This window comes from Episyrphus balteatus, chromosome 1, assembly GCF_945859705.1.
Source record: "Episyrphus balteatus chromosome 1, idEpiBalt1.1, whole genome shotgun sequence".
Lineage (NCBI taxonomy): Eukaryota > Metazoa > Arthropoda > Insecta > Diptera > Syrphidae > Episyrphus > Episyrphus balteatus.
The window spans coordinates 92,620,275-92,636,549 of record NC_079134.1 but is presented as its reverse complement, the minus strand read 5'-3'; the positions used below and the strand labels follow the sequence as shown (position 1 = coordinate 92,636,549).

The following is a 16,275-nucleotide window of genomic DNA, read 5'->3' as shown; positions in this document are numbered from 1 at the left end:
TTTCTTTTTTAAACAAAACCATACCATACCATATCAATAAGGTCTTGGGTATGTTGAACTCAAATCCGAAATCTAAATTTTCTTATAAGGTCGCGTTTTTGAGATATTGCCGTTATAAAATCTCAATAATCGATTATTTGCTACTTTTTAAGCATTTCCCAAGTACCCGTATAGAAAAAAATGTAGGGCAGATTTGAAATCAGCGATGCAAAATTATTAATAATCTGTTAAGAAACTTCATTACATTACATTACATTACATTACATTACATTACATTACATTACATTACATTACATTACATTACATTACATTACATTACATTACATTACATTACATTACATTACATTACATTACATTACATTACATTACATTACATTACATTACATTACATTACATTACATTACATTACATTACATTACATTACATTACATTACATTACATTACATTACATTACATTACATTACATTACATTACATTACATTACATTACATTACATTACATTACATTACATTACATTACATTACATTACATTACATTACATTACATTACATTACATTACATTACATTACATTACATTACATTACATTACATTACATTACATTACATTACATTACATTACATTACATTACATTACATTACATTACATTACATTACATTACATTACATTACATTACATTACATTACATTACATTACATTACATTACATTACATTACATTACATTACATTACATTACATTACATTACATTACATTACATTACATTACATTACATTACATTACATTACATTACATTACATTACATTACATTACATTACATTACATTACATTACATTACATTACATTACATTACATTACATTACATTACATTACATTACATTACATTACATTACATTACATTACATTACATTACATTACATTACATTACATTACATTACATTACATTACATTACATTACATTACATTACATTACATTACATTACATTACATTACATTACATTACATTACATTACATTACATTACATTACATTACATTACATTACATTACATTACATTACATTACATTACATTACATTACATTACATTACATTACATTACATTACATTACATTACATTACATTACATTACATTACATTACATTACATTACATTACATTACATTACATTACATTACATTACATTACATTACATTACATTACATTACATTACATTACATTACATTACATTACATTACATTACATTACATTACATTACATTACATTACATTACATTACATTACATTACATTACATTACATTACATTACATTACTTTACATTACATTACATTACATTACATTACATTACATTACATTACATTACATTACATTACATTACATTACATTACATTACATTACATTACATTACATTACATTACATTACATTACATTACATTACGTATCAATCTAATCCGAAGATAAATCTACGGACTAGACATTAATACAATAGAGAAAGACAAAAAATAGGAAGAACAACAGAAACACATATAACACATAACTACGTGGTACAGAGGGGGAGACATCGTTGACAATTGTCTCATGGCGATTTAAAAAAAACTTCTGAGCCGACCGATGGGCTCGAACCCACGATGCCTTGTATATACCCCCGGACTATATCTATACACCGCTTCACCACAGACCACACCACCGTCGACAACAACAAATTCCTGCATACAATACTTATAATCACTTATATTATGAAATTGTGTACTTTGTTTTTAATAATTCACATTTAGTATAAGCAAGATTATTAGTAAGTAGATGTATTATTTTCAAATTAAATCGAGAATCGTCAACCTTCAATAATAAAGAAGTAGTTCTCCCGCCGCTACTGAAGTTGAATAGCAACTTGGTTATGGTGACTAGAGGTTCAATTTTAATTAATTGTTCCGAATTTTGAAGCAAACGTTTATTTAGTTTTTGATATAGCAGCTCTTTCACCCTCGTTAGGAGGCTGTGCACTTAGATACTTAATCAATTCCCCCTCACTTTGAGGCTGTGGCTATTTCCAAGAGCTTATTAGGTAGCGCTCTATTCACACTCGCTAGGAGGTGTGCGTTAGAATATTCCCCCTCATCTTGAGTTTGCGCTGAATTCCCTCTCACTTCGAGGCCGTGGCCTTTTTTGTGTAGAGGATGTTAGGTTATAACAATAAATTGTAAATTCTATGGTATAATACTTATTAAGAAATAATACTTATGAAAGTAGTTACTAGTTAGTTGATTTTGTGAATAAAGAACAATATTGATAACACTGGTTTACAAGCGTTTTGTTGCCGAAACAAAAATATACGTTTTTGGTGTGCTGAACTCGAATCCAAAGTCAGAAACAACTAATCAGCTCCCGTTTTTGAGATATTACCGTTAGAAAATGCAAAAATACGTTTTTTTTAATTCTTCGGACCTTCTTCTTTTGTATAAAGAAAATTGTTTGAGCATATTTAGTAACGGTTTCTATAAGAACTATTTTCCATCTTTCGACACCTGTTTAAATCTTTTCAATATCTTTTATACTGCCCGAGATATCTCAAACTGAAGTAAGCTGGTTTGGCTTCATTTATCATAAAGAAGATAATGACGTTATAAAATTTATAAAAATACCAAACAACTTAGGATATCTCGAGCAGTAAAAAAGATATCGGAAAGATTTAAACAGATTTAAAAAGGTGGTAAATAGTTACGAAAACCGTTACTAAATATGCTCAAAAAATTTTCCTTATTTAAAAGAATAAGGTCCGAAGTACTGCATTTTCTAACGGTAATATTTCAAAAACGGGAGCTGATTTTTTTGAGTTCAGATTCGAGTTCAGCACACCGAAAACCTTCAGAAAAGTATATTTTTGTTTCGGCAACAAAAAAAAAGTTTAATTTTGTTAACCAGTGCTTTTCTCAGGACGAACCCTGGATTCCGGCGAGCTTACCTGTAGTGAGGCGGCTTAGCATTACAAAAGAGTTCAATCGTGCACTTTGTGATAAAATCATGAAATAAACATCGTTGGTACTATCCAATATAAGATCTATTTTGAGATATTGGGCCACCTTGTATTCCGGAAGGGTAGATACAAGACTTTTCCTGTGTTGCACTCGATTTGTTGCATATCATAGTAAAGGCAATGAAACATTTGTATTAATATGATACATGATTTCGAGGTATTTTCTAACGCCCGATCGAATAAAATCAATACCAAAATGTCTCGACTATCATGTAAAATGTAATTGGATTCTTTATGAATTGTCTTTTATTCAAAGAGCAAGAGTCAGAATATTACCAAGTACTCCTTGAAAAAAAGAGGTAGGTTGACAAAATTTCGTGTGGACGTTCCATATACCATAGAAAAAAATAATAAAATATGTTCATCAAAAAATTTCAGGTCAAAGGGTGTTTTTTTTTTAGCGAGAAAGAACACTTTTGAAATGGTACCATTGCAGCACATGGACAATTTTTGCATTTTTTTGAACCGCATATATATTTTATACATCGTATGAGAATCAAAAATAATCAAAAATGAATTATATTTACCATGGAATATTGAATATTCATGCAAAACTTAAATTGCTTGCTTTTATTTTTTATTAAATTTTCATACAAATTAATATTTTGAACGAGTGAGGTTCAAAAGTAAAATTATGAAAAATAATTGTGCAGTTTGTGATAAAAGGATCAAATTAATAGGATTGTTAGTACAATATGTAACCTTCATTTTAAGATATTGGACCACTTAATATGTTTTTACATGACGGTCCAGGTATTTTAGTATTGACTTTATTCGATCGGGCGTTAAAAGTTACCTCGAAATCATGTATTATATTAATAAAAATGTTTCATTAGCTATACTATGATATCCAACAATGCGGGTGCAACACAGAAAAGCTCTTGTATCTACCCTCCTGGATGGAATACAAGGTGGCCCAATGTCTCAAAATAACTCTTATATTGAGTACTACCAATGATATAAATTTCATGCTTTTTTCACAAAGTGTACGATTTAGATGCTAAGCCGCCTCACTACTGAGCCTTTTGAAATTAAGCATCACAAATTGGCGCCCGAGCAGGGACCTTTAGAAGATTCTTCCGAATTCTCACCGCCGATTTTCTGAAAATCAAAATTGACACCAAAAAGTTTGGCAAAGTGGGTGCAAAATAAACATGTCTAAATATGCTGCACTCATTTTTTTATTTTTCGATCTTGTCTTGTTAAAAAATGAGTTCAAAGTTAACTGTTACATCTACCTCATTTTTATTTGAATGCGAAGTATTTTGGTAAGTGTTATTCTGTATGCGATATCGAAGTGTAGTGATAGAAATCTAAAAAAATTTAAAGGGAGCATTCTTCTTCAGTTATTTATTAACGATATTAATAAAGTTTTGGAAATGTTAGATAGTGTTTTCTATTTTAATTCGGGTTTAGAACTAGTATCTTAAAACTTGATATTTTTGTTAAGTATTTGTATTTTGCGATTAACTCAAACTTATGAGTTAGTTTATATATTCTTTAACACAATGCAACAAAAATTGGGTGCTCTTCGGTGCTCTTTAGAGAATTGAGGGTCAATTAGTTTTTCACTTTCTGATCGCAAATACTCCTTACTTTATGCAAGGTTTTTTATTTTTTAATTAAATTTACTGATGTCATTAGTGTATTTTATTTTTGGTGATCTTAATTAAAATTGGGGAAGAGAGAAAAGAAACTGAGAATTGCGTATTAGGGATGAGGAAAAATATTTGAGAAAAATAATGTTGACAGGCGGAGTACAGGCCATTAATCAATTTTTTTAGTTTTTGATAAAAAAAATAACAAAATTTAGGTTTATATTGTATTTTCTTGTAGGAATACTCATTTTAAACAGAAATAATAACAAAATCCACGAAAAATAATTATGGCCAGGTTTTTGATGGCAATACTCCTACATATGTGCGCCGTCCGACCAGGAATCTTCGCAAGTTCCACCGACTTCCGCTAACGGATTTCAATTATCGTTCTTTTCAACTAACCTTTCTTCCCCGCCCCACCATGCCCGACGATTTACCGCCACCACCCGATGAAGATAATCTCATCAAAAACCACGGTTTTATGTATTTCATGAAAAAAACCGAACTTATTGAGATACTGACTAGAGATGCCGCGAACATTCGGCTACTATTCGGTATTCGGCCTATTCGGCCTATTTTTCTGGTATTCGGTATTCGGCCGAATACCGAATACCAAATAGAGAAGAAAAAAGATATAAATTACACGGTGTTACAAAAATGAGGTTTCAAAATATACGCGGGCGGAGACCTATCAGGTTTTGTAGAGCTAGTCGTACTGATTACGAAACGTTATTTGAAAATCCCCTAACACCCCCAAAATCTGGAGTTACGGGCAAAAAACTGTTTTTTGGACCTTCACCCATTGAAAAAATTTTAGCTTCGACAATTGTTTACCCATTTTCGATTTTTTTACAGTTTCTGATAGAAGATAAATATACCTTTTCAACAATGTATAAAACATTTAACTCGGTTAAACCACTTAGAATTTATAAGCTGTCAAAGTTCAAAAATTCCATTTTTTTCGTAGTTTGCCCAACTTCGGCATCAATTTAAAGTATATGTTTTCAAAACAACATGCTATTTAAAAAATATATTCTAAAACTATATCTATTTCTCAATCAATCGAGGTATTTTTTATGAAAATCACTTCAAAATTGGCTTAGAAAATTTTTCGATTTCAACGCAGATACAGAAATTCGAACTTTTAGGTATAGAACAAAAATGTTGTTTCGGCACGTAGTAGGACAACTTGGGCGCCAGGATTTGATATCGGGTTTTTGTAGAGGAGCTCAATACAAACATTTTTTTTTTGGGAGGGGGTTCTATCTCTCCCCGTTTAGGTAGGAGGGGCATTTTTCTAAAAAAAAAATAATCAAAATAAAAAAAAAATTATTAAAAAACAACGGCAACACTTACAGTAATAAATGATACCATTTCCGAAAGGAAAAATTGTAAAAATAGTAAAAAAATTACTCACACAGAAAACTGCCTCAATTGATTCCTTATCGAACAGTGAAAACTATATGTTTCCATGTCTTCTAATTTTTGAGAAAATTGAAAAATTATTTTATCAGATTTTTCTTTTTTCAAAATATTTTTTGTTTTTATTGATGGAAACATACGATGCTCCGCCAACGTTTCAGTCAGCATCATCATCGCGCACGCTTCCACACAGAACTTGTGTGAACACTGGGAGGACCTCACGGAAAAAAGGCATGATGCCACACTCTCTGCCGAAGCCAGTGACGTCGATGCTTCTAAAGATGAAACCGCCGGAGTGTCAAATAATAAATGTCTGAAAACTCCTTTATTTACCCAGACCACTATTTCCGTTCCGGCCTTTTCACTTGTATAGAACCATCAGCCAAACAAAACCCAGTCCGACATCTTCGTTGCCACGAGCAACTTACCAGCGCCTCCCAACCAGTACGACTCTTCCGCTAGTACAGGTTTGGAACAGGTCATACCCACTTTGCAGCCTCACTCCTCTGTCGCCTCACTCCTCTGTCGCCTCACTCTGAGTTATGAGGCCAAGGTGATGAACACCGTTCGCAAGTGGGGTTTGCGATTTGATTCTACGGGGAATCCACTTGAATTCCTCGAAAGAATCACGGAGTTGACTCGATGTTACAACATTCCGCCCAATGACATGTTGAGGACACTGCCCGAATTGTTCCGTGGCACCGCGTTGGGATGGTTGCGAACTAAAAGTGAAAGTTTCACTCAGTGAGATGACTCCATAGAGGCAACATCCGGCAACATCCTCACAACACCATTGTCGAGAATATCGATTTAATATTCGACAATATGCGACCAGAGTACAGGTTGTATATCCGCCGAAATGATTTCAACACTTTGGTGGATATGGCAGAAGAGTTTGAGTCCATCAAAAATGACGAACGTAATACACGTCCAGTAGTGTCAACAGTTTCAACAGCGCCTCCTGCGCAGTCCTTTCCTCATGGTCCGACCGCAACCGTTCCATACAACAGGGAAACTCACTACTAGAACTACAAAGAAAAAGGCCACCGAAAAGAAAGCTGCCACAAACCCTTCCGTCCCTTTTGCTCTTTCTGCGGTGAGGATGGGAGACTCACGAAGGATTGCAACTGCCGCCGAAACTCCGTAGCCACCCGCTCAAGACCCCCGATACTTCATGCCGATCACCGTAGAAGACCGAACCTATCAAGCCCTCGTCGATACCGGATCTACCAAAACATTCATAGGACATGAATTAAGGCAAAAATTCATCGAACTGGGACTACCAGTGCAGTCCAAAAACCAAGCCGTGTATTTAGCCAATGGGAACCCAGTTACGCCCATGGAACACTACATAGCCACGTTCATTGTTGGAGACTTTAAGTAACACGGAGAAGCAACGTACCTGCACGATCTTACAGAACACATCATCTTGGGAGTAGATCTCATGAAGCAAGCGAAGCTTCAAGTCTTTCTGTGTGGCAACCCCGTTACGAGAGGAAAATCCAACCATTGCGAAAACCTGTCCGTCTGCTATGTTACTTCGCACCTACCTGCCCACCAACCGCAACCGCCGTCGAAGCATAGCCCTGACATCAGCCGTAAACCTTCCATCGCTGCCACCAGCCAACCACCACCGAAGAACAAACCGAAACCATACGTTACCCCGCCAGATCACCAGAACATACCGCCGCCAACCACTAACGCACCGTACCATAACCCACCGAAACCAACCGTTACCGTACCAGTTCGTCAAAAGAATCCGAAGCCAACCGTTGCTGCAGCAGGTCGCCAGAAAACCGCTCATCAGACTATTCCGAATCAGAACAACTCCACACCGAAACCGACCAGACCCGCACCAAAATACCACCATTGCGCTCGCAAAAAATTAAGAATGTTTAAATTTAAAGCCGTACCACCAGAAACTACCTCATTGCCAAACGATCCGTCACCACCTTTTGATGCTTTTGCGGGAATATCCTTGCGACAGATTTACCATCGCAGGCGCAAGTTCAATATGAATAATATAACCTATACACGAGAATATGAATATGGTAATATGACCTATACACGAGAAGGTTCTCGTCTCCATAAGAAAGGGGGGTGTGTAACGAAGCGTTACATTTTTCTTGTATATACCCCCGGACTATATCTATACATACGGTGACCATATTTCTAGGAGCAAAACCCGGGACAGTTAAAAATTCGTTGAAAATCTCGATTTTTCAAAAAAAAAATAATTTTTTTTAAATGACTTCATAGTTTTTCCTTTTTTGAGGTCTAGATTTCTATAACGATATTTATGGAAAATTTTATTTGAAATCATTGAAACGTTTACAAGGAAGTCAGAAATGAAGAAAACGGTTTTATAACAGGTTCTGTTAATAACTTCTAAAAAATATTTTTAATACTTTTATCCGGAAAATAAGAAAAACTTTTATTTTCCAACCACTGTTTTCTAGTTTTCCTGTAATTAAAATTTTGAAAAAAAAAAATAAGGGAATTTGCAAATACGGGACAATCACGGGACAAATTTCAAAATACGGGACACTTATACGTCCCGGGTTTCCTAAATAAAAAACCGGGACAAGCTAAGGAAATACGGGACAGTCCCGGGTAAACCGGGACGGATGGTCACCGTATCTATACACCACTTCAATTTTACAACTGGCCGCCCAGACTATTAAAATCATAAAACCGTACCGCCCAGACTATGAACCGCACAAACCATCACCACACCACCATCGACAACAACAAATTCCTTCATACAATACTTATAATCATTTATACAGTGGTGGAAAAATAATTAGAAACAAGCTCTTTTTTTTCAAAATGTATGTAAGTTCTTAATATAAGTAAAAAATATTTGAAATATCTTTTAGCAGACATTTGAAGAGCTCGATGTTTTACTAAGGATCTCCTCTTTATTGCACCCTTCTTTTTCTAAGATATAAGGGGCTGGTCTGTCAGGAATTGTTAAGGACGTTTTATTTTTATTTTTTTTCGGAACATGTGGCATTTTTCGAGGACATTAACCAACTTATTGAAATTAGTTGCTGATAGTGATTTTTATTAATTGTACTTTTAATTAATTGACCAACTTTAAGTAAATGTAAATGCTAAAAATCAAAAACAGGATATTTCTTAATCATTTTTCCTCAGTGTTTCTAATTATTATATTTCCACACAAAATTGGACTATATTTTAGATTTTGTGTAACATTTTTCTTTTGTTGGATAAATTCTAAAATTATTTTCTTAAAATGTCACAAGGATTATATCATAACTTGTGTTCGCTAAAAAATTGTTAAATATTTTGTAGTTTTAGTAAGAAAAAATAAGATTTTGTGAACAAAGGAGAATGTTTCTAATTATTTTGCCACCACTGTATATGAAATTGTATACTTTGTTTTTAATAATTCACATTTAGTATAAGCAAGATTATTAGTAAGTAGAAGTATTATTTTCAAATAAAATCGAGAATCGTCAACCTTCAATAATAAAAAAAGTAGTTCTCCCGTCGCTACTAAAGTTGAATAGCAACTTGGTTTTGGTTATGGTGACTAGAGGTTCAATTTTAATTAATTGTTCCGAATTTTGAAGCAAACGTTTATTTAGTTTTTGATATAGCTCTTTCACCCTCGTTAGGAGGCTGTGCATTAGATACTTAATCAATTCCTTCTCACTTTGAGGCTGTGGCTATTTCCAAGAGCTTATTAGGTAGCGCTCTATTCACACTCGCTAGGAGGTGTGCGTTAGAATATTCCCCCTCATCTTGAGTTTGGGCTGAATTCCCTCTCACTTTGAGGCCGTGGCCTTTTTTGTATAGAGCATGTTAGGTTACAACAATAAATTTTAAATTCTATGGTATAATACTTATTAAGAAATAATACTTAAGAAAGTAGTTATAGCCCAGGGAAATTAGTAATTTAAATCGCATTTTTCGCGGGACAAAATTTTTTTCATGGAATGTGTTCGGGTGGTTGTCCTTATCATAAAAGTCAATTTGTTGGGATAATTGGAGGTTGGGAACAGCCGCCATCTTGGAAAAGAGATTGGTATCGTTTTTATTGAATAGCTCCATTGTTATTCATTTTAACAAAAAATGACAAAGGTAAGACTTATTAACAATAAAATTATCTAAGAAATGATATACAAAACAATTCCGTGAGTTGATTAAATAAAATTTTATAGTTGGTCAAAGTGCGGGTTTGTATTTCAAGGTTGGGACAAAATGACATTTTTTCATATATCTGACGAACTTTTGATTTGTTTGGATAATTCTTCATGAAAGAATTGTAGAACTTATAATTACCTATAAAATGAGCCCACAATCGTTATTGTCACCATCGTATTGTAGAAGTAATCTAACTCCGAATCTCTCCATGTACTAGTCAAAAACTCAAAAGTAAGAAAAAAGCTGTTTTTTTTGCTAGTAGGTCGAGAAAATTTTGGGAGTAGAGGTATGACCAAAATATAAGTACGCAGTTTTGCAGCCATACGCGTGTTAATGTCGATTTCAAAGGTCTGAAAACTCTAATTTTGTGCTTTATATGGATTTAGGAAAAATAATAGAGCATCAGCTTGTATATTTATAATTTCAAATAGTATAAATTTAGCCCATTCACATTAACTGGAAAACTTACGTTATTTAACCCCCCAAAAACCATATAAAGCACAAAATTAGAGTTGTCAGACCTTTGAAATCGACATTAACACGCGTATGGCTGCAAAACTGCGTACTTATATTTTGGTCATACCTCTACTCCCAAAATTTTCTCGACCTACTAGCAAAAAAAACAGCTTTTTTCTTACTTTTGACTAGTACATGGAGAGATTCGGAGTTAGATTACTTCTACAATACGATGGTGACAATAACGATTGTGGGCTCATTTTATAGGTAATTATAAGTTCTACAATTCATTCATGAAGAATTATCTAAACAAATCGATAGTTCGTCAGATATATGAAAAAATGTCATTTTGTCCCAACCTTGAAATACAAACCCGCACTTTGACCAACTATAAAATTTTATTTAATCAACTCACGGAATTGTTTTGTATATCATCTCTTAGATAATTTTATTGTTAATAAGTCTTACCTTTGTCATTTTTTGTTAAAATGAATAACAATGGAGCTATTCAATAAAAACGATGCCAATCTCTTTTCCAAGATGGCGGCTGTTCCCAACCTCCAATTATACCAACAAATTGACTTTTATGATAAGGACAATCACCCGAACACATTTCATGAAAAAAATTTTGTCCCGCGAAAAATGCGATTTCATGCCCATATTTTGACTAATTTCCCTGAGCTATTAGTTGATTTTGTGAATAAAGAACAATATTGATAACACAGCCACACAAAAAAAAATAAAAGTCCTGACCTGGGGTTGCGACTATGTTTTTCATATAGTTTTTGGGTCGCTTAAACCGAAGTCCGTTTTTCCCCATCACGTCAGTTTTTCGAGATAACCTCAAAAAATGTCACGAAATGAGGTTATCTCGAAAACCTGATGGGGCAAAACGGACTTCGGATTCGGTTTCTGCGAGCCAAGAACTATATGAAAAACCTAGTCGCAACTCCAGATAAGAACTTTTGTTTTTTTTGGTTTTGACATGTTTTTGAGAATATCTCAGAAACCTGACGTGATAGGGCAAAATTGACTTCGAATCTGGATTCAGCGATCCAAAAACTATATGATTAACATAATCGCACATCCAGATCAGAGAATAAAATTTTTTTTTCGTCAGAACTTTTATATTTTTTTGTGTGGCTGTGTAATTGGAAGAATTCGGTGTTTTTACTCTATCTGAGTTTTAGTTTCTTTTCTCAGGACGAACCCTGGATCCCGGCGAGCTTACCTGAGCCTTTGGAAATTAAGCATCACAACCTGCAAAAGTGAAAACAATGTGAAAACTATTCATACGTTTCACTTAGTCACAAAAAAAGAATAGGCTCCCTGCTGTATTGTGCAGAGGCAAGGATTTTGACAAAAGCGGATGAAAACCCTGGATTGTTTCGAGACAATAGTTCGAAACTACTTCGCTGGAATCTACTGAGAGCTGCTACCCATTTCCGCCGGTTTGCCAGACCTAACCACTTCAGACTTTGGTATATTGTGACCAACTATTTTGGTCAATGGCCACGCGGCCATTCTTTTTAAGACATCTGAAAACGATCCATGACTGGTTTGCCTCATAAGAGGATTTTTTTTTCTCGTGGTAACCACAAATTTCCCAAAATATGTAGGGCCAGCCGACCCTCCTGCTTAAACAAAGGATATAAGTCTAAACACCAAGTATGTATGTTCTAAAAAAAAAGCAATCTAAATGCGTTATAGATGATATTAATATAAATTATTCGATTGTTATTAAATTGTGCACCTATACTCACGCAGAATCGCTAAAATTGAATATTTGTATGTTTTTTACGTCAAGTGGACCAAGCCATCGTTTTATTTCGTCAGCCCAGTTCATGATAGTACTTTTAGGACATAAAACTAGGATCTTCGAGGTCTTGAGTTCCTTATAAGATGTCACCGTATGCAAAAGAGCAATAACCTAAAATTAGTTTTGTATAAGATTATAAAAAAATATATTCATATATTATTATTTACCAGTACGCCCCGTCAAAAGTTTAGGACCACAATAAGAAAATTTTATGAAGAATCAGACGGTACTCTTTTTTGTATTTTTTCATAGATTTTGGTAAAACAAAAAAACAACCGTTGTAAAAAATAAGTTTTTCATTTTTGCTTTAAGTGGTTGTAAACTTTTGACCGCGGGAGTATAGAGAGTGATACAGGAGCAATGTGCCGAAATTCTAGAGCGTGTTGGTTGGGCCGAGACAAGAAACAAATCGTATGGGAGGGGGGGGGGGGCTATTCCCATTCTTTAAGCGGGGATTTAAAAAAATTTACTTAATTTGGTAAAAAAAATTTAAAAATCAACGGTTACCCTTCCAATAATGTGCTATACCTTAATAATTGACGAATGGTTAATGTTTCATAAATTGATTTATCAACAGGTCCAGCCACCTTAAAAACAGAAAATAAAGGGGTTTTTCAGAAAAATGTAGTTTTGGTTTTTTGTTAATTTCTCGAAAATGACAAAATATTTTTGAATCCGGTTTTCTGTTTTTGTTTAAAAATAAATAAGAACATCGAGTTTTAAAAACTAAATTGGTACTTAATTACATAAAATTTTGAAAAAAATTAGTTTGAAAACTTTTTTTCCATTTTTTTCTTCAAAATTTTGATTTTAAAAATTAATTTTTTCAAAAATTGTGCCATAAAATGGCTTTGTTTAAAATTTTTGTAAAAGACTAGGGTTTTGGGTTTACAAAAAGGTATAGCACGTTATTGTAGGTGTACCCGTTGATTTTTAATATTTTTTTCCTAATTAAGTCAATTTTTTTTAAATTGCCTCTCCCCGCTAAATGAAGAGGAATAGACCCACCCCTCCTATACGATTTTTTTCTTGTCTCGACCCAACCTATGTACATGCTCTAGCAATTTGGCACATTGCCCCTGAATCACCCTGTATATACGATACGTGGGAAAAAAGCTTAAAAAAAGATGTTATGTTCGTAGAAACGTTTCGAACACGTTTAAGATCATCATCAGGCCTTTATTTGAACAATAAACAGCTCTTATGTTCTACTGTATACAAGAAGCATATAAACTTGGCTGATAGTTTTGAGGTCCTACATGTCGAAAAACATTACAGCAAAAATTCCATAAATCGGAAGTCGGACTACGAAAATATTAGCAATCTTAAAATAAGAAGTACTTTTTATTTTTAGTTATCATCACGTAGAGAAAAAATATAAAAAATAAGGAAAGTATAGGCGAATGTGTAGGAAGAGTGCATGTTGTTGCCAGTTATTGCGAGTAATTTAAATTCAAATATTTTAAATTTTTTTCAAAAGTTGATATAGATGTTTATTTATTAATTTTTATATCAAAATTTAATATTGAAAAAAGTGTAAGACTGTGGAGATATTGCTTTGTCTTTAATTATTTTAAGTTCACTTGGCACCTCCATGTTAAAAATTGGTTTCATTTTTTGCATGTTTGTATTTATTTATTTTGTTCAATAATGATGACGATCATAAACATTTCGAAACGTCGGCGTTTAATGCATAAAATCATCTTTTTGTATGTATAACCCACTTATCTAATATAATCTATGTATCATCTTTTTGTATGTATAACCCACTTATCTAATATAATCTATGTATATTAATGAGTGATAAAATTACTTTAATGATTAACTATTGTTATTATTTACTTGAAGTGTTTTTCCCAGACCCATACAATGAGCTAAAATGCAACCAGAACCAGAATTTTCCTTAAGAGTATCCACACATCCATAACAAGAGTCATACATAAATTTTACACCATCTCTTTGATGTGGTTTCAAATGTTTGACTATATCAGAATGAACTTTGATAAATTTTTTAGGCGTTGAAGCGTAATCCAAAACAAGATCATTTTCGTTTATGTTTTCGCTTTGAGTCTTCAGCATTTTTGTCAAAAAGCTATTTCTCTTTTCCAATCGACGTAAACGATCCGCTTCTCTTTTTTGAGCATTTAAAGTCTCGCTTTCTAATTGGTCATGACGCAGCATTGGTTTTATACGTAGATTTTTTTCCTTGGTCTCAGTAGAAATTTCTTCAATATCTGAATTACTGCTCTCAGGGCTCAACTCAATAAGATCTTCTTGCATTTTCAATGCTCTTTGTCGTGTATCCTTTGCTAAAATGGTCTCAAAGCATTTTTCTTTGTTTTCCTTTTGTCTTTTATCAAATGCATCTCGGAATGAAGTAATAGAGTTGTCTATTGTATCGTCGGTCAAAGATTCTTCAACTTTATTGGGTTCATCGGTAGATGATTTTCTATTATCCATTACAGGAGGAAATTCTTCTTTAGGCAGATTATCATTATGTATTGGACTTATGCCTTCGTCATCAACAAGAGTCTCTAGAAACTTATCAACATATGATACACGTTGATTGTCTTCGTCACTTGAATTTCCAGTAATTTTATTAATAAGTTCCATGTCTTCATTATTAGTTGACATTTCCGAATCACTACTATCCAGCAACTGTTTTTTTAGACTTTCATTACATTTTACTAAAAATTGTTTCTCAGTTAAAATCTGTTCACTATCCTGTGAAAGGTACAAAATAATTTAATTAATAATATTTAATAAACTATCACAAACATTTTGTATTAATTTTTAAATAATATTTAAAAACGGACAAGATAGTTCCCCCCATTGATAACGTCTAAGCAAAAATTGATGTGTAGGAAAATTACGCTCTGTTACAAAAATCAGGTTTCAAAATATACGCGAGCGGAGACCTATCACGCTTTGTAGAGCTAGTCGCACTCATTTCGAAACGGTATTTAAAAAGTCTCTAACACCCCCAAAATCTAGAGTTAGCGGCAAAAAACGGTTTTTTGGACCTTCACCCATTAAAAAATTCTAGCTTCGTCAAATTTGTACCCATTTTTGATTCTTTTATAGTTTCTGATAGAAGATAATTATACCTTTTCAAAAATGTATAAAACATGTGATTCAGTTAACCACCTAGAATTTATAAGCTGTCAAAGATCAAAAATACCATTTTTTGTCATTTGCCCAACTTCGACATCAATTTGAAGTATATATTTTCAAAACAACATGCTGTTTTAAAATCACATTCTAAGATAATATATATTTCCAAACCAAACGAAGTATTTTTATGAAAATCGATTGAAAATTGGCTAAGAAAAAAAAGTTACGATTTCAACCGAGATACAGAAATCCGAACGTTTATAGTCCAGTAATTTTAGGTTTTATCTGCGGAAAAATTCCTACTGGGCTCGATTTTGGTATAGACCCTCGTTACGGCGTTGTAATAAAGATGTGAAAAATCAACATTGATATCGTGCCGGCGTTAGAAGTAATAGAGGTCAAAAGGTCACGAACATTTTTCGCATATATCTCGCTACCTGTTGCTCGGAGGTCAATAGGGATCCATAGAAAAATTGTTCGTCATAAAATTATCTACAAATATTGTCTTATGCGTTTTTCTGTAAAACCAACCGTTAGAGCTATTTCAAGCATGACACGTAATAATAGGTTTGTTTTATTTAAGAGTGAATAATTTTGTATTTGAATACTGGAAAATACATGTTTAATCTATTTTGCTTTTTATTAATATGTTCTTATAAGTTTCACTTGTA

At 33.3% G+C, this 16,275-nt stretch overlaps 1 protein-coding gene across 1 annotated transcript in view; it reads right to left on the bottom strand.

Moving 5' to 3' along the window:
* The window catches only part of LOC129921225 (transcriptional regulator ATRX homolog), a 216,991-nt gene that overhangs the window by 157,024 nt on the left and 43,692 nt on the right, over positions 1-16,275 (bottom strand). The window contains exons 4-5 of the mRNA XM_056002956.1: positions 14,333-15,214; positions 12,435-12,601 (exon numbers count right to left, since the gene is read on the bottom strand). Coding sequence (XP_055858931.1) covers positions 12,435-12,601; positions 14,333-15,214 — 1,049 coding nt within the window. The remainder of the gene's footprint in view (positions 1-12,434; positions 12,602-14,332; positions 15,215-16,275) is intronic.